The sequence below is a fragment of the Melopsittacus undulatus genome, chromosome 11 (genome assembly GCF_012275295.1).
Source record: "Melopsittacus undulatus isolate bMelUnd1 chromosome 11, bMelUnd1.mat.Z, whole genome shotgun sequence".
In the NCBI taxonomy this organism is placed as follows: domain Eukaryota; kingdom Metazoa; phylum Chordata; class Aves; order Psittaciformes; family Psittaculidae; genus Melopsittacus; species Melopsittacus undulatus.
Window position 1 is genome coordinate 13,210,133 of NC_047537.1, and position 18,598 is coordinate 13,228,730.

Below are 18,598 nucleotides of genomic sequence, written 5' to 3' on the forward strand. Positions count from 1 at the left end.
TCCCCATGCTGCTCTCAAGGCAGCTTTCCCCAAGGCTGAGAACTGCTAATTTATATTGGCTCTTTGCTGCCTTTCCTCAGCAGCATTTAACACACCCCTACCTTGCTGGCACAGTCTGCACAGCTGCTGTGCGTAGTGGCTGTGGTGAAAAGCCTTTGGCCAGATAAATCACCTCATTATTATCTCAGTCCTGTTCATTTTCATTCCACTTCAGCAGCATAAAGTGACATCCTCAAGCCTCTTGGGGACAGTTTCAGGCTCTGGCTATGTACAGTCACAGACGTCTAGCCACACAGCCACAGGCTTCCTTGCCAGTGCTGATCCAGCAAACCGTAAAACAGGGATGCAGCAGAAAAGGGCTCAGCACATGTTGTACAAGTCAGCAGGGCATGACACAGCCCAAAATTCATGCCCGTGGGTGCTCTCTGCCACGACCTGAGCTGGTGTGAGCACATCTGGCTGGGGCACATCAAGCCTTCCCAATAAAGCACTTTAACCTGTGGTGTACAACCAACACATCTTGGGATCTTTTGGCATATCCCCAGGGACAATGATGGGCTGCGATATCTGAGTCCCACAAAGAGCAGCTTCAACATCTACTGCAGAAACAAGCATCCACGTGGACCTGTCTACATCAGATGAGTTCCCCTTCTGACTGCACCTATGTCTCTCCACTGACTATAAAGGATGCCCAGAGCCTAGCTTAGACTGAGGCAACTAACTTTTAGATATCCTATCCCCAAATTATTAATAAATCTAGTAAAATAAAAGCCCAAGGTGGGGAAGACAGGTGCTTTCCATCAGTAGAGCAGGGATGACTTCCACAGGAAGGAAAATGTTGGCTGAACATTTCTCTTCGGGTGACAGAGTAAGAACAGGGTGAGGGTAGACTTGAGAAGCAGGCCTCTAACAAACTCCAAATTCACCAACAGAGCTGTCAGCAACCAGCTTTACAACCACAATTGGCTTAGAAATTGGAGTACTTCTAGAGGGAGATGCCAAGCTTGAGAGGTCAAACTTCCCTTCATCCCCTTTGGGTGTTCACGTAAACCCTCCTTAAGGAGCTGAATGCATCCTATGGACCATGAATAGCCAGCAGAAGTGATTCCAGGTTTTAACATGGAGGATCACTTAGCCCCTCAGTCACTGGGACTACACTGCTGGGAAGGGAAAGGCAGCTCCAGCCCAACCCCATCACATGGGTAACTCATCCAGGTAATTTATCCCACCATGCAGGCTGTGAAGATGGGATGATTGCAGAGGGAAGCTGTTGAAAATGGCCATGCAGGAGCCCTCTGGCTATCCTGGCATCACAAACACACTTCTCAAGTTCCCTCATTGGCAGAGGAAACCACTGTGCATCTACCTAACCCCACCTAGCCAGCAAGGGGAAGGAGGTAGGTGGCAATGCTGACACTGCACAGCTAATCCAAATAGTGACTCACACAAGGAAGGGTATGAAACACCCACGTTCTTGCAGAGTCACCTGAGATCACAACTCCCTGCTCAGTACTAAACTCCAGCTTAACTGAGTAAGTGTGATGTATTCAGGCTTATGCTGGAATGGTTTAAAGCTGCCTTAGTACACAGTGTAAAGCTTATTGTCTTTACATTAGGCCCTAACATTTTCTCTTGGTCCTAAATAGGCCATTTAACATACAAAAGCTCCCAAGAACTAAATGGTCTGAAGCTGTCCAGAATGGAGAGCACTTCAATTTATACCACTTTCTACTCTCTGTTATGTTCTTGCCTTGCATACCCAAAGAAGAATGTTCTCTTCTCTGTTCCATCCAGATATCCTCACAGATAACACCACACATATGCTTTTCTCTAGGCTATTGCTGTCTTCATACCTTCTCTCCAATCTCTGCAGCAGTCTGTTTAGTGACCTCCAAGTTCTCCACCAATGCTGTGTCTTCCAGGAAGTTCCCAGATGCTGATGACAACCGAGAGAGCAAGTTGTCCTCTAGTGTTTTCAAGGTGATTTTGAAGCCATTCTGTTGCTTCGTGAGAGATGACTGCAAGTAACACATTCAGGCAGTTTTAGACACAAAACACATGGTAAAGTAAGGATTAGTCACCTCCACATGGGAGCAGGCTTCTAATTGACAACTGTCATAGTCTAATATTGCTTACTCTTGTTCTTTGCAAGTCCTGGGCATGGGCAGAACTCTGGGAATCATTCCATATCCAGCAAGCTATAAACTCAGAAAAACCTCAAACAGCAGAGAAACCACAGGGAGAAGGGAGCCCTTTCACTAGAAATGCATTAAAATGGTGGAAGTAAATCAGGAAGAAATGACCTTCAACCCCCATCTCAGTCACCTGTCCTGCATCTCCACCTTAGAAGTATCTATTTATTGGGCTCAGGTCAGCCTAAATAGCCCTTGCTGCTTCTCACCCCTCCTGGTGAACCTCTGTACTTGCCACAAGACACAGATACCAGCCACAGCAGTGATGAGGACCCCAGGGTTAAAAACCTGATGGCAGAACCAACAGCAAGGCCACTTGGATCCAAAGCTGAGCACAATGCACCTCAGGCTCAGAACCGAGGGCAAGGTCCCAGCCCCTCTTGACTGCTGGACCCATTTGTATTCCAGCCTCCAGATCCCACTGGTGCACTGTGCCTGCAGCAATACCAGTCATGAACGCTGTTCATGGTGGAAACAAAGACTCTCATCTAGCTCTTTTTTGAACTGATCCTCCACAGCAGGCTTTCTCCAAAGAAATGTGATTGCTCTATTCTATGTGTTTGCTTGCCAGAGAAATGGCATCTTTCCTGGATTTCAGGTATATTCTGTTACTCCACTGTACAGTGCTCCTGTGAATGCCTATTTTTCCTGTTAGCACAGAAAACCCCCTGTGGAAAAGCTGTGCTTCTGGCTTGGATGCTGCCAAGGTATAAGCCCGGTGACTTTCTATACATTAATGAAGCCAATTGCTAGTACCCTGGAATGTACAACACTAGTGTGAGACAATTTCCAATCCTCAGGCTCTATTTAAGTGACACAGTCTTACAAGGGCTAGTTTCAAGTATCTCCCACCTCCACCCAACTTCATTGATTGGCCCAAAATGCCTCAAATGGGGAAGTGAAGGAGGTGATTCCCTCCCTCTGCTGCACTCTGGGAAGACCCCACTTGCAGCACTGTGTGTTCTGGTGTCCTCAGCATAAAAAGGACATGGAGCTGTTGGAGCAAGTCCAGAAGAGGCCATGAGGATGCCCAGGGGCTGGAGCACCTCCTGTATGGACACAGGCTGAGAACACTGGGGCTGTTCAGCCTGGAGAAGCTGCGTGGAGACCTCAGAGCTGCTTCCAGTGTCTGAAGGGGGCTACAAGGATGCTGGAGAGGGACTCTTCATTAGGGACTGGAGTGATAGGACAAGGGGTGATGGGTTCAAACTGAAACAGGGGAATTTAGGTTATAAGGCAGAAGTTCTTCCCTGTGAGGGTGCTGAGGAGCTGGCACAGGGTGCCCAGAGAAACTGTGGCTGCCCCATCCCTGGTAGTGTTCAAGGCCAGGTTGGACACAGGGGCTGGGAGCAAGCTGCTCCAGTGGAAGGTGTCCCTGCCTGTGGCAGGGGTTGGAACTGGAGGAGCTTTAAGGTCCTTTGCAACCAAACCATTTTATATGTCTAGGATTCTATGACACAACCAAGAAATTTAAGCCAACTGCAAAAGAGTGGTTTACAGTTCTGCAAAAACCAGCCAGCTCTATGGAGCAGCAGATGTGGTACACATGGAATTGAGACAAGTTCTGGGCCAGGGTGACTGGCACATGACTGATTCAGTGACATAAGTGAAGTGATTTAAAGCTCCAAAGACAGACCTTGGAAAACATACCTATAACTTCCAGTCACCTACAGGGTCTAGAAGAGCCCCAGTAAGGAGAAATGTGACCCTGTGTCTCTTCCAATCCCACAACACGTACAGGAGCCAGTATTTGCTCTGTTGCCAGAAGCTGCAAGCAGATAAACCAACTCTTTCCTTAATAAGTCATCTTTCAATACGTGGGCTGAAATTTCATCCACTTGCTGCACACACACTCATTCCATGTTAATGTCAACCCAAGTAAGTGTGCACTGAAGCATGGCCTTTGTTGGCATTTCAGCTATAAATGGCTGGCTTTAAAGGCATGTTCTAGAGGCATTACACACAGGAGTTTGCCCATGGAGGTCAATATTTTACAAGACTTGAAACAGAAAACTAACTTGGCTAATTTTGTGTGTTCCCATCCTTCAAGCACATTACACGCCTTGAGCAACTGACATTTTGCAGGCTATGATTCCAGACCATGGACTGCAAACCCTGAAGTTATTCATGAGGATGTGTGTGATTTTTGCTCCAATAGTTTGCAATCACCATGCAGAAATGAGCCCTCCAAAGTGCACACAATGCTGGATTCCCCACAACAGCCCACATTCATGTTGCTGTTTTCAACAACAGCAAGGCCATCAGTTCTTACTTCTGCAGTGGAGCTCATGATCTGTTATTTCACAGATGATCTATGAGAGGGCTACTTCTGGGAAACAGGTTACTCCAGGACCCTTCAAAATGTCATTCCATTGGGAAAAACAGTTCACCAGAGCTACAGGCCAGAGGGAAGGGTTCATGGCCAAACCCTTCCCAGCTCAGCAATGATTCCTCTCCTTGCTGTTTCTGCTGGGTTTCTTGTACTGTTTCAACACCACAAACCAGAGAGGGGAACAAGCAATCCCTGTACTTTGAGTCCATTCCTGCAGAGCAATTTGTTTCCTGAAAAAGTATCTCAGCATTGGCCATGACAGCCTAAATGTGCAGAGACATTCACACACTTCACCTAATGAACCAGTGAGGCAGGACCCTAAGTCATGGCTTATTCACCTCGACACTGCTGCTGTAAGGGTCTTCCTAAGGCTGTTCTCAGCATGAAACAGACAATGAATGTGAAGCAAACACAACTTGAGACATTTCCATCCAAACAGTGAAGTCAGGAGAAGGTGGAAGATACCTGAAACCAGTCCTGGTAAGACTACATGGACCATGGGCAGCAGCACCAGCACAGGGACCATGTCATCTTTGTGAAAGGGAGTTGCAGATGAGACTAAAGGCCAGAGGGTTTGTGCTGACCTGAGAGGCGAGGTCTCAGGAGTTGGCTTCACTTGTCTTGACCCAGAGTGGTTTCAGCTTCCCCCAGCTGTGACTGCCTCACAGCCAGGTCACTGCTGGGTTAGCCTGGCCTTAATTTAGAGTCAGAGCAAGTAGTTATTGTGGACAAATAGATCTGTCTGTACAAGCAAAATATGGTGGAGTGCAAATGTGGTCTCAGACTCTGAACACCCATCATAAGAGGAGTGCAATCCTGTCAATCAGATAAAGACAGCTTCAAAGGCAAGAAAAGGAACAGAAAGACTGAATAATGGGGAATCAATGAAGAAAAGGATTATGGAAACAGACTGTGTTGAGAAAGCATTTTAAGCAATGTGTTATCATCGTTGGATTAATAATAGCTGTTTGATGAGTTTTGATTAGGTTATTAACAATAATTTCTGGGCTCCACATATTACATGTGTAATGACAAGATTTCGAGCTCAGAAACTATTGTGCAGTACTGTAGGAATCACCTCAATCTGCCCATGAGCCAGAGCCCTAAACCTTTCCCAGTCACCAATGTCCTTTTTGTCCCAGGGTAGAGAGGATGGATTAAAACAGTGCCCTTTCCTTTTGGGAATCCCATGCTTCAAATCTGTATCGTCAAGGATCTATGAGACAACAGCCCAGTGGCTTTTTCACATCAGTAAATAGACTGGGGCAGAAAAAAGTACAGAGCCCACAGCCAGCAGTCACTGCAGGGCTCAGCCACTGCCAGCTCCCCTCCCTGTGTCTGAAGGGACAAATCCCCGCTTGTATCCCAGCAGGGAAGAGATGTTTTGGACACTCTGTTCCCCATCCAGCAGCACATCTGGAATACCAGGTTGGGTTTCTCCTCCTTGATACCTGCAGGGATAGCAGGACTGTAGCAGAAGGAAAGTAGATGAGAGAGAGAGATAGTGGGCTCTTGTGCTTTGGTGATATAAAGGGCTTAAATATTCTTAAAGGAAGAGGAAATTACATCCCCCACCAATCTGTATCTGCTTTGTGCTTTCTAAAGACCTCAGCCCCATATCCCTCATGCAAGTGGCATAGCTCATCTGGTAACACATTTCCCTGGCTCCTTCTTCCACAGCACACATGCCCTGAAGCAGTAGGGACTTCAGAAGATGTGATCCCTAATTCCCATCACTGTCATTGTTTTCTAACAGCTCTTCCAGAGCACAGGAAGGAAGTGCTGCTGAATGTGAGTTACCACTTCTCATAGCCTGGCTATGCTGTTGAGTGCACATGACAGTGAATTTGTCTGTCTTATCCTGACAGCAGCCATTAACTTCAATGCTGCTGAAGTGAGAAGGAACCATCCTTAACATCCCAGCACTTAATGCCACCACTGTGCTAATCGTGGCCACCCCCAGGTCCATTTGCAAACCAGTGCCCAACCTGTGCAAGGGGTGCCTGGCCAAGAGGCTGTGGGTCTCTCGCAGAGCCAGCCCAGACCCAGGGCTCCCACATTAAACGAGCTCATGATGTATTTTTGATGCCCCCTTTTGGCTCATTAACACAGGAGCCTGGTTAAAACTAAATGCATCATTAAGGCTGCAGAGCTAAAATGCTTTAAAACCTCATTAAATGAAAAGATTATTACAGAACTGGCCTGGCCTGACTGAACATGTGCAGTAAATGTATTCCCAATCTCAGTAAATATTTAGTATGAGGCATATTAATTTCGTTGTGAAATGTGCCATTGGAACAAAGGATTTTCCTTGAAAAATCCTCTTGAAACTGAAGCCATACTTATTAAGGGAGGGAAGGAGAACATTTTGGCCTCTTACATATAAGGGGGAGGAAGAATCGGAACAGAAACAATTCATTACCAGCTTCACAGTACTTACAGTGGGAATCCTATACCCTTCATGCCTCAAATGAAGGGAGCTGAATCCTACCTACAAAATGAAATCTGTGAAGTCCAGAAAAACCTGATAAACTGAGAAACTCCGTTTCCATTTCTGGGAAGAGGAGGAAGAAGAAGAGATTTTTACACAAATTTTTGGAGGAAAAAACTTGAAGCTGCAGTTTAAGTGTTCCCAAAATACCAAGAAAACAAAAGAGTGAAAAGACTCTTCAGTACTTGCCATTCAAGGGAAACCTCCTGATGTTACGGTGAGCACAGACACCTCTGCAGCCTTGCACATAAGATGCTATTTAATTACAGTAACAATGGTTATGAATTACTACTATTAATGCTGTTATTGTGATTAGTATTTATACTTGCAACAAGTGTCAAATCCCACCCACTGACCTTAAGCTCTTCCAAGTCAGGCCTCTCCATGTTGACCACTGCTGCGAGGAGCTGGTCCTCCAACCCATCCCGTGTGACAGTGAAGTTGATGAGGGTGCACTGTGCCTGCAGCTCGGGTTGGAAATGGGGGTTTGCCAGCTTGGTGTGGAGGATGAGGCGGAAAGAAGGGTTCAAGTCACACTCCTTGTCCCCAATCTTAATGTACCTGCAATTAGAGCAAAAGAAGGAGCACATGTCTCTTCCATGACATCTCACACAAACAGAAACAGTGGCACTGGTCCAGGGCATCTACCAGCATGGGATTTTGCACTCTTCACACAGAAATCTCTCTGAAAGCAGAAAGTGTTTAAACTCAGGCACACCTGAATCACTTCTGAGTTACAATAAAAAACCCAGAGAGTTGCCTCTGAATTCTGGATTGTGTTAGAGAAGGTTCAGTTTCCAGCAGTAGGATGGCCAGGTCAACCACAAACCCTCCTTGCCTTAGAGAGACTGCATTCCACTTAAAGTTGGAGCTCCATGGAGGAAAAGCCTCTCAGCATTGAGATTTTAAATAGCCACAGCTAAAACTGGCCAGCCTGCTGGCTTAGATCAGGCCAACTCTGTGGTCACATTGAGCTTGAGCAGTAAAGCCAGATGAGGCAGTAGCTGTTTGCCATTCCTGGGAGGTAACATCACCCCAGCAAACCCAGCCTTCTCCTGCTCTGCATTGCTGACATAAGGCCTAGAACTTACAGAGACCACAGGAATCAACATAGTCTGAACCCAGATTTAACAAAGCCCATGGGAACAAGGGGAAAAGAGAAACCGGAAATGCTTTCAGGGATGCAGCTGCCCTATGATGGGAATTTGAATACACTTCCCAGTCAGCTCCCTTGGTGTCCTCTTGGCTACCTCTGCTTTTACAGCTGTGAAACTGAGGTAGAGAGAAATCACCCAGAAAACCCTCTTGCTCTGGGTCTACCAGCATCTGTGTGTGGGGCCTGGGCTCATGTCCTGGGAATTACAAACCCCAATGACTTCTTATTTCAGACTTATTTTCCATCTTCTTCAGAAAGATGTGATCTCACATGGAGTTCTGGAGGGCAGGGACATCCAGTCCCCGAAGGGGATGACTGAGCTTTTCCCTGTAGGGGGCTCAGGAATCCCACCACCTCTGCTGTAGCCCCATCTCCACCTTCAAACATTTCAATCCCCTTCACTAGGACCATCAGCACCTCTGAAATGAGTCCTCCTGCAGCTGACCCCAAAATCAGCCCTGCTCCTCACAATGTTTTACTGTGCAGGCCTTCCACAACTTGCCTTTCCCAGCAGTTCACATCATCCCGGGATATTTCAGGCCAGCAGGGAAATGCTCCTCAAAGAACTTAAGCAATGTAAAAAGCAGAGCTTAGAAGCTTTTCATTCCTTACTGCAGCAGGTACAGAGCTCAGCCATGAGGTGTCCCTGCCCCTGGCAGGGGGGTTGCAACTGGATGATCTTAAGGTCCTTTCCAACCCTAACTATCCTATGATTCTATGCCAGGCTCCTGTGAGCAGCAGAGCTGTCCATGGCAGAGACTTCCAGCATCCCGAAGGATGCACATCCTTATAAAGGCAGACTCGTCTGTGAAAGCCAGCAAAACAGCACCAAAACAGCCTCTGAGTCACGTTCAGCACTGAGCACACAGTTTAACTTGTTCCCATTATTTAAGCATACATTAAAAACGTGCTTCTGTTACTTTACAGACAGAAGGAAGGAAAAACTGAAGTCCCTCTTGCTGCCCTCTCGGCTGGAGAGTGACCAGCATCTGCCATGAAGAACATGACCTCATTACAAGAACTTACGTATTCCTGGTGCTTAACCTTGTTCCTGTATTCCTAAGCAAGGTGCTAAAGTCCAAGGTTACTTTTTCTCACAACAGCAGCAGCTAGTCTGGTAATAATTAAATGGCAGGAGAGCCAAATACAGACCCCAAGGTCACTGTTCAAGAGCAGAATTACAGGCCTTTCTTTTTCATGAGGTCTGAATGATACTGTCCAACAAAATGGAATATGGAGGTTTATTTCCTATGGCTGAATTACCTGTGATTGCCTGATTTAAAATGCCCTCCCTTCTGAAGGCAGGATGTTAGTGCTGCTGTGTATGAACACCCACAATCTGAGGTCAGGAAGAGAAAGCACAACAGCATAAAGAGCACATTCACACACACCATTAAACCTCCCCAAAGCTCACCTTCCTTTCTTGATTGTTTCTCGCCCCAGTAATGGCCCCAAAACTGGATCCACAAATTCCTCCAGGTTTTCAATCAAAACCAGCTCTCCTGCAGCCAGGGCTTGTTCCAGTGTGTCCAAATACCTGTGGGAAACAGCACTGGTACCCACTGCAGCAAAGTGGGATGCGATGCTTTGCAGCAAGGAGGATGCCAGGGGGACAGAGGATGCTCCACACTGCAATGGCAGCTATGTGCATGTGCCAGCAGTTGCAAGACAGAACAAAGGTGAAGATGGTTTTAACATATGGAGCAAAAAGTGGCATGGCAGAGCCTTGGCTGTTCAAAGAGAATTAGGTTTCAGACCTCCAAAGGGCAAGCAGTAAGAACTTTCTTCTTTCCTGGGAAAAGACCCTGGCCATCAGAAAACAAGGATGGGACAACTTGGAGCTGTTATTGACAAACACTCTGCTTCCCCTAAACCCACTGGTGCAGTTCATCCGGCATAAAAACAAGGATGAAGAGCAAGTTTCATCTTCATTTTGCCCAGGATTTATGGTCACGTTTAGTACAGCTTCGTTCCTCATGAGGGAACTGGACCCATTTGCCAGTGCCCGACTGGGAACTGAAGATGCCCTACATTGGGATGCTTTGTACCAGGAATAGCAGGGTCAGGTGCTTGTTCTCTCTCCTTCAGTGCTGCTCTGTGCTTCACACAACTCCCTTCTCTGCAAAAAGGAGAGAAGGGCCCTGGGCAGGAGGTGAGGATACTCCAGGTGCTGATAACACCATCACTGTTGCACTGAATGGGTCCAGCTAACTCTACCAGCTAAACTTAGGTTCCTCATCTAAGCTAGAGAGTTTGGGACCTCAAGAGGTGACTGAAATATCAAAGACTTGTTCAGTTCAGAGTGACCTTTAAACCAGCCTTTAAAGGAATATGAGATAATGCAAAGCCCATCCTTGATCAGCAGACCCTACTTTTCTGAGTCCAGAAAGAGTTTATACACAGAAATAGAGAGAATGACAGCAGTTGTCCCCAAAGCTCCTCAATGGCCCTTGCCTGCAGGAGAGAAAGGGGTGGGTTTAAACTTCATAAAGCATTTGAAAGCAAAGAAGCACCATTTCCCAGATGTTGAAACACTCCCTTATTTACTGTAATGGGGCAGTGAATGATGCATTTAGTCAGTGGCCCCGAGATATCACAGCAACACACAGAACTCCTCCCTGTACTTAACCTGCTGGCCTGGTGTGTGGCTGGGGAGGGAGGAGAAAAAGAGATGCTGTGTTGTCCACCAAGCTGCAATGGCAGCACATGGATATTACAGGGTCTATTCTTCTTGTTCCACCTTGGATGTTTGTATTAAGGTGCCTCCTCTCAGATCCTTACCTTGCTACAGAGTGCTTTGGATAACTGCAAGGCATGGTGACCAGGCTGGCCAGAAAACAGAAATGTGTTCTAACGAAAACTGAGCTGTATTTTCATCCCACACAAGATCAAATCTAGTAACTTCTTGTTATTTTTTATGATGAAAGAAGAGGAGACACCAGCAAAACAACCTGGGCAACCCCAAGACATCTCCAAATCTACATGTAAGCACTAAGCTTGGGTCCCTCTAGCCTGTTGCCAATGCTTTGCTCTTTATTAAAAGAAATAATCTCAGAGCTCATACTCAGGCAGAGAGTTGACTCTGGGTCTTCTCCATCCCACCTGGGACTCCTCCATAGTGGGTAGAAATAGGTGCAAACTGAGACAGCAGAAGACCAGTCTGAATGCTGATAAGAGCCAGGAGGGAAAAGCATTACCATAGAAGATTTAGCCAGATCAATGCAAGGATGCTGTAATAGGAACCTCCTAGCTGGTGCCAGCATGGAAGCAGGGTTTATCCAGCTGGTCTTCAGGCCTGGTGACCCTCATGGCAGCTTCTCTTTCCAGGGCCTGGCCCAGCCTCTTCTTTCAAGCAGAAAGCCCTACTCACCCTCCTGGGTGAAACTGAGTCAGGACATGACACGTAAGGGGCTTACAAGGATGCTGGAGAGGGATTCTTCATCAGGGACTGGAGCGAGAGGACAAAGGGTGATGGGTTCAAAGCAAAACAGGGGAAGTTCAGGTGGGATCTAAGGCAGAAGCTCTTCCCTGGGAGGGTGCTGAGGCGCTGGCACAGGTGCCCAGAGAAGCTGTGGCTGCCCCATCCCTGGCAGTGTTCAAAGCCAGGTTGGACACAGGGGCTTGGAGCAAGCTGCTCCAGTGGAAGGTGTCCTTGCCCGTGGCAGGGGTTGGAGCTGGATTAGCTTTAAGGTCCCTTTCAACACAAACCAGTCTTTGAGTCTATGAATCTATGAAAGGACTAGGTGAGAAAGGTCCTTTCCAACTCAAACTATTCTATGATTCTAGAAGATGAGCCCAATGGAGGATGCCACAGTCCTATGTGCAGCTCAGCCTCCAGCTGAGAATGGCTCTCTCCATTCTGTTTCAGAAGAGTTTCCATGGTAACTGAGCCAAGCACTAAACAGAACATCTATTTAATGAGAAATCTCTATCATTTGGCTAATGAATAAACAGTTAATGCAGAAATACATGTGAGGGCTTTCCTCAATGTAATTGGTTCAGATGGTTGCAGTTAAATATACACTGTTCATCAAGTAGGCAGCTAACCAATAACAGGTACTATTATGCGATAAGGCTGATATTTACCCCTTCTGCCCAATCCGGATCACTCGGAGGTCTTCTCCATACTTGGTTTTGATCCATTTGATCCCCTGCAGCTGGGGGTCCACCATGAGGGGCCAGCGCTCGCAGTTGCTGAGGATGGTGGCGTTCTCGGTGGACATCCGATCGGCCGGCAGGCCCTCGTTCTGCCAGGCTGCCACATCAGCATCATCAGCCAGCATGGTCAGAGGATCGAGGGATGGAGTTACAGGGATTGGCACCTGCGAGGAAAGGAGAAATGCTTCCTTGTGTGTTGGCAACAAGTGGCCAGTGTGATCTGCAACAAAGCTGAGCAAGGACAGTATTCCCAGACATAACTCATATCTACAGGATAGTTTTGATGTAGTATTCAATGTTTCCCAATTCTGTTGTGAATAAACCCAAACTATGCAAACAACCCAAAGACTTCTGCTTGCACAGCACTATGCACCTGAAGGACCACAGCCCAGCCAGGTAGGCTCACACCTGCTGGTACCAGCTCTCTGGGAAAGAGAGCTCCTCATCATGAATATAATGAACACTCTCATAAGCCTGATGCAAAACGACATCAGCAGGTCCAGAAACACTCCTCTGACATGGGAGGCCATTTGTGGGTGTGACAACCAGAATGTTCTCTGTGGACTTATCTGAGCAGAAAGTGCCTTCATTTTGCATTAGAATTTCCTTGAAATTTCTAAGCCCAGAGTCAGGTCATGGTTTTGGACCAATATTGCTTTTTTTTACTAAATTTTTGCTACAAACCCAAATTTTTGCCTGGTTTTAAGAACTACAAAAGGTAGTTTTTCCTCTCTCATCCTAAGGAACTTGCTGGTTTTCTCAGCAATTTGATCTGGGCATCACTGCCCCACTGCAAGCTTATTTACAAGCTTCTTGGCATTGCACCAGGATTTGTAACAGCCAGTGACTGCAGTGATGTGCAAAAGCTCAATCCTGCAGGAGATCTAGCACTTGCCTTTACAATGCATGGAGGACCCACTAAAGATCAGTGAAATAGTAAACAAGTTTGAAGCTTGACAGTCCCCATCTGCTCCTAAGGCATGGGTAAAACCAGCTGAGAGGCATGGCCAGCATGAACAGAGCTTGTGTCCAGCATGAAGACCCTTCCAGAGGCTTTCCAAGCCTACTGGAGACCTGGTGGTGAGCTCAGCCTGCTCCATGCAATTCCTTCTCCACACTGCCTCCATGCTTGGTTGGCTGCATTGGAGATTTTCCTCTGCATAGAGGGACTGGGTCACTTACATGGAGCAAGGACACCATGTCTTCCCCAGAGAGGAGTAAATCAAGTGTGGCTACATCCTACTCCTCAATCCAATTTGGTGGGAGCACAGGGATGCCCCTCATTTGGGGACCCACTCACTTGGGGATCCCCTGTGGACATTAGAATTTATGTTAGTTCTGGTAAGAACAGCTTTCCAGAGGAATTAGGTCTTGTCTTACCTCCAGCTGGTGCAAATACGGCTTCCACATCCCATCCAAGAGGTCCTGTCGGTATTTCTTGGTGAAGTAGCCCAGGTAGGAGACAAAGGCTGTGATCAGCAGGACATCTCCACACAAGGTGCTGTGTTGCTGTTTGAAGTCCTTCACGGCTTCAGCCCATCTCACGTCCTCAGAGGCAAGTCCCCCAACCTACAATTTCCCAAGTCAAATTGATCATTACAGTGGTTCTGTAACAAACACCTCAGGATCTGGCCAAGTCCAGGCCTTGTTCCTGTTGTCAATCATCATTGCTAAAGTGTAAAGCCTGAGGATGGGAAATATTCCATGCTAACCCCCTTTCCTTCCCCCCTCCCCATCCTATTCAGTGAAAGACTGCAGTCAAATCTCAGCTCTCTGCTCCAGGACTCCTCTAAAACCATCAAGGGAGGATCCATCACTTCTGCAGCAGGAATTCACATAAAGATGAGGATTTCTGAGGCAGCCCAAATTCCACAAATTCACACCCCATCTACACCCTCTCACACAGTGCACTCCTCTCCAGCAGCCACAACCTTCATCTATTGCATACAAGTCATTACTCCCCCAGGCAGATGGGATTTTGATCACAATCCCCTTGAGTCTACACTGGGATTTTCCTTAAGGCTCTGACCAGAAAACATTTCCTCAAAGACATTTTTCAGGAGCATCCAGTCCACAAACAGCCCAAGTGAGGGCTCCCCAGCTTTGAAGAGGGTACAGCACCTGCTGGTAAAGAGATCTCTGCATGCACACACACTCACTTAAGGAGGAAGTTCAGGGTTGATTAACTGAGAACCACAGCTTGGAAATCCAACTGGAATGCATCATTCAGGTTTGTTAAAAATTCCTTTACATCCTCCTCTTCCACAAACCTCCCTAGATAGGGATTGCTACAAACGTGGCTCATATGATACTGTTTCCTTCCGGGTCACTGTTAGATGTTAAACAGGACCTTCTCTAACACAAACCTCTGTGATGAGCTTCATGAATACCTCAAATAACTAATTCCCCTCAAGTGGGTTGTTTTGCCATGTTAAGCTGATATGCAGAACACGGGTCCCAAGGATGGGGAGGCACCACCTTCAGATCCAGCCTGAATTCCACCATCACATGTCCAAAGCTGACCAAGTCCTATTTCTTGCAGAATCATTCTGCAGAGGGCTAGCAGCCACCCTCTGGTTTCCGACACAAATTTACTCCTGGCCAGTTTACACCATTGGTTCTCCTGCAAAGACTCCTCCAGCTCCAAGAGAACCACAGAATCAGCCAGGTTGGAAAAGCCCTTTCAGCTCATCCAGTCCAACCCTTACCCCAGCCCTGCCAAGGCCACCCCTAACCCATGGCACTGAGGCCTCGTCTCCACGCTGTGTGAGCACTTGCAGGGACGGTGCCTGCAGCCCTGCCCTGCGCAACCTGTTCCAATGCCTGAGCACCCTCTGGAGCAGGAATTGTTCCTCAGCTCCATCTAAACCTGCCCTGGTCCCATCCCTTGTTCCTTGGGAAAAGCTCACCTCTCACCCTCTCGTGTACCTCCAGGTTTTATAAACAGCCATAATTTTCCAGGCAATGTTCTCTGCTTGGCTAAGCAAAAGAAGTTAATTTTCTTCCCTTTGGAAATCCATAATCACAGGAACAGCTCTACCAGGCCAGACCTAAGCTCCACCTCCTTTGGCATCTTGTCTCCTGACAGCAGCCCTCAGCAGTTGACTGGGGAAGACCATACAAATAAGCCTGTGGTAATAATAGTTCATGACAATCTCCCACCTTCCCATAACTGGAGATTTAAGGACCTCCTGAAACAGAGTTTATATCTTTGTGCTAAACAGCTACTGCTGATTTTTCCCTTCATGATTGAGTCTCAGCTGCCTCAGATACAAACCAACCTTTTAGCATCTCCAGCATCCTGTGGTCAGGAGACAGGCAGATTAGCAATGCTCTCTGTTAGAAAAGTTCATCCTTTGATGTGCTGCCTGAACTTTTCTATTGCTAAAACCCATTCACACAGTGAAAAAACAGTGAAGAACCATCTTCACGTCACCTGCTCTGTACCACTTATGATTTCAAGCCCTTGATACCCCCTCTGCTGTCTCCTTTTGAGGCTGAAGAGCTTTAGCCTATTCAACAATTCTTCACACAGAAGTAGCCTTTTGATTGTCCTTGCAATCCATTTCCTTGCAATTCTTTACTGAATGATGTAATCTTTATTATCCAGTTTCTTTTTATTGTTACCTTCCCTGCACCATTTCCCATTCTACAACATCCTTTGAGGTACAGGGAAGCAGGCAGAAGTACAGCAAGATTTATTTAGAATGTATTTATACTGTGAGGTTGTGATTCTCCTCTGTTTTGTTCTCTCTTCCTAAGAAGCCCTAGTGTTCCATTTTGGCCTGGGTTTGGGGTTTGTTGCCTCTGGGAGCACAGAGCTCATATTCACACAACTCTTAACTGCATCATTTAATTCCTGAATGATAATTCAGCATCACCTTACAGGGCATGAAAAGTGAAACCTGATTTTTCCAATAGACATTACTTCACATTTATCTGCCTGGCATTTCACACCTCCACCGCCCCATATCATTTTTACAATGCTTTATAGACAGCCTCCATCACTGGTATTACTGAGGAACTGTGTGACCTGTTTACACAGCAGCTCATCCTCCTTGCTGTGATTATTTTGATGAACACAAGGACTAACAGACACCTCCTAAAATACCTCTGGTGGCCTTTCTGCCTTGTCAAATCTGCCCCTTTGATCCAGTGAAAACAGTGAACCAGGCTTCTCACAGCCTGCTTCCTTCCAGGAGCAGAGAGGCTGCGGGGTCTTCTTTGCCATATTCAGCCTCAGAGCTCTTCCTAGGGTACAGCCTGAACCAGGTCCTCCCTGGTTGCTCCCAATGTGCTCCTGGTTTAGAGGCAGTCAATCTGCTATAAATCCATAGGTACATGTCTGCATCTTGTATTACCAAATTCCATTCTTTTCCTGTGTTTCCCTTACCCAAACCACTCAGTTACTTCAACTACTGTCATTCTTCCTCTTTATCTGTGGGAATTCTCAGTTTTATGTTCTCATTCTTACAGTTCTGTCTCATCATGGATGCCCACATTCTTTAAAGTGGAGCATACAAATGCTAGAGAACATAAGGGATCAGGCAGCATGGGATATACCTACCCTGTTCCTCCTCTGGCCTGGGCATTTGCTGGAGTCCAGCTGAAGCTGGGCAGACTCTGGTCTGAGGCCCCATAACTGTTCTTCACATGATCCTACTTGTTGAAAAAGCAAAGCACTACTTTTAAGTTAGCAATTACTCTGAAGGATTATACCTAAACTATCCTTCATCTCGACTCCATGAACAGAGCGCACAGAGGTCCACTTCCTCCATCTTTCCACCTCAGATCCTATAGAAGTCATTGGAATCCTTTTTCTTTAGGAAGTGGCAAATTAAAAGCCATCTCATTTTATTATCTTTAGCTCTTTGATAATAGGGGATGGTGAACAACCATTCCCTACCCACCTTCTGCAAACCAGTTCTGACTGTATAGGCTTCTGTCACATCCATCCCCTCGATACCCTCTCTTTTCCACAATTAAGAGCTCTAATTCATTTCCCCTCTTCACATAGGAAAGTGATTATAAACTTTGTGGTAGCTTTTCTAGGTTGCCTACAGCCTTCTGACTTGGGGTAAAATGCCTGGGTTCAGCATGAAAGCTGCTGATAGACAAGCATGATAGATCCGAATCAATGATCATTTAACTTCTGCTTCCTGATTTTTTCCTACCAATTGCTAATACTCAGTTTGCCTTCCTTCCTCCAGTGCTACGCTGCTGTTTCTCTGCAACGACTCCAAGAATTCTTCTGTGAGTGACAATAGTGCAATTAGAACCTATCAATGTAAATGCATGATTACAGCTCACTTGCCCTACAAGCATTACTTTGCATTTGTCAGCATGGTATTTCATCTGCTGCATTAGCACACTCACAAATACCACCCAGCAGCCATCCTCTGGTGTACAAACCCCTTGGTATTCCTGGTTCCTGTCCCTTGGATCCTAGAGCATCTTCCTTATGTCATCCAAGTTCATGAGATGCCAAACTAAAAGGAGGGCATTCTAAGGTTCAACTTGTCTTCATCCCCTTGATTCAGTTTTTAATCCAAAGCAACACTATCTGTGTTCAGTTAGGTGTGCTCTTCATACAGCCTCAAATGTCTTTATTTCCAAGACTGGGAATTATTTTTGCCCACAGTCACATAGGTGACTTCTTGGATGCCTTGTATGTCCATTCTAAGTGAATAGATTCTCTGTTAACCCACCATACAAATGCTGTAGCTCATATCCCAGCCACAGGCAGAGACAGCTGATTTTCCAGGGACCAAGGGCTTCTCCTCCTCTCCCAAGAAGCTTCCACCAGCAGAAGTAACCCTGGCCTTACCCAGAGTTTTAAATCATCCTTGTTCCTAATAATTTCCACTGTTTTCCATATGATCCACAGTAAACAGAGACCCCTGGCAATTGTGCATTGCTGTGTGCTGAGAATCTAGAGTTACTTTTCTCTCTTTGCTGGGAAGAGCCATGTTCTTCCCCATTAAAGCTTCAAACAGGAGCCCAGGGAGTATTCATTCGGAGATTTCAGCTACAGGCAAGAGTCTGAGCCAACAGCCCATGCTCATCTCCCATATCTCTCATATGAGACACAAGAGTTTCTGGGTTTAGTCGGGATGACTTTGCTCAACAGGGGCTAATGCTGCCTGCAGGTCCTGAGGTTGATGCGGTTGTGTCTGTGCAATGTGTTTCTAGTTGTGTTGCAAAAAGTTCCATGCAAGAGGGAAGTTAAAGCCCTCACTGTGGCAGCAAGAGATGAAAATCCCCTCCAG

The 18,598-nt window shown here is 46.6% G+C and overlaps 1 protein-coding gene across 1 annotated transcript in view; it reads right to left on the reverse strand.

Moving 5' to 3' along the window:
• The window catches only part of DNAH9 (dynein axonemal heavy chain 9), a 170,770-nt gene that overhangs the window by 57,850 nt on the left and 94,322 nt on the right, over window positions 1–18,598 (reverse strand). Inside the window, exons 52-56 of the mRNA XM_034067817.1 lie at window positions 13,710–13,898; window positions 12,258–12,493; window positions 9,586–9,708; window positions 7,372–7,576; window positions 1,854–2,018 (exon numbers count right to left, since the gene is read on the reverse strand). Coding sequence (XP_033923708.1) covers window positions 1,854–2,018; window positions 7,372–7,576; window positions 9,586–9,708; window positions 12,258–12,493; window positions 13,710–13,898 — 918 coding nt within the window. The remainder of the gene's footprint in view (window positions 1–1,853; window positions 2,019–7,371; window positions 7,577–9,585; window positions 9,709–12,257; window positions 12,494–13,709; window positions 13,899–18,598) is intronic.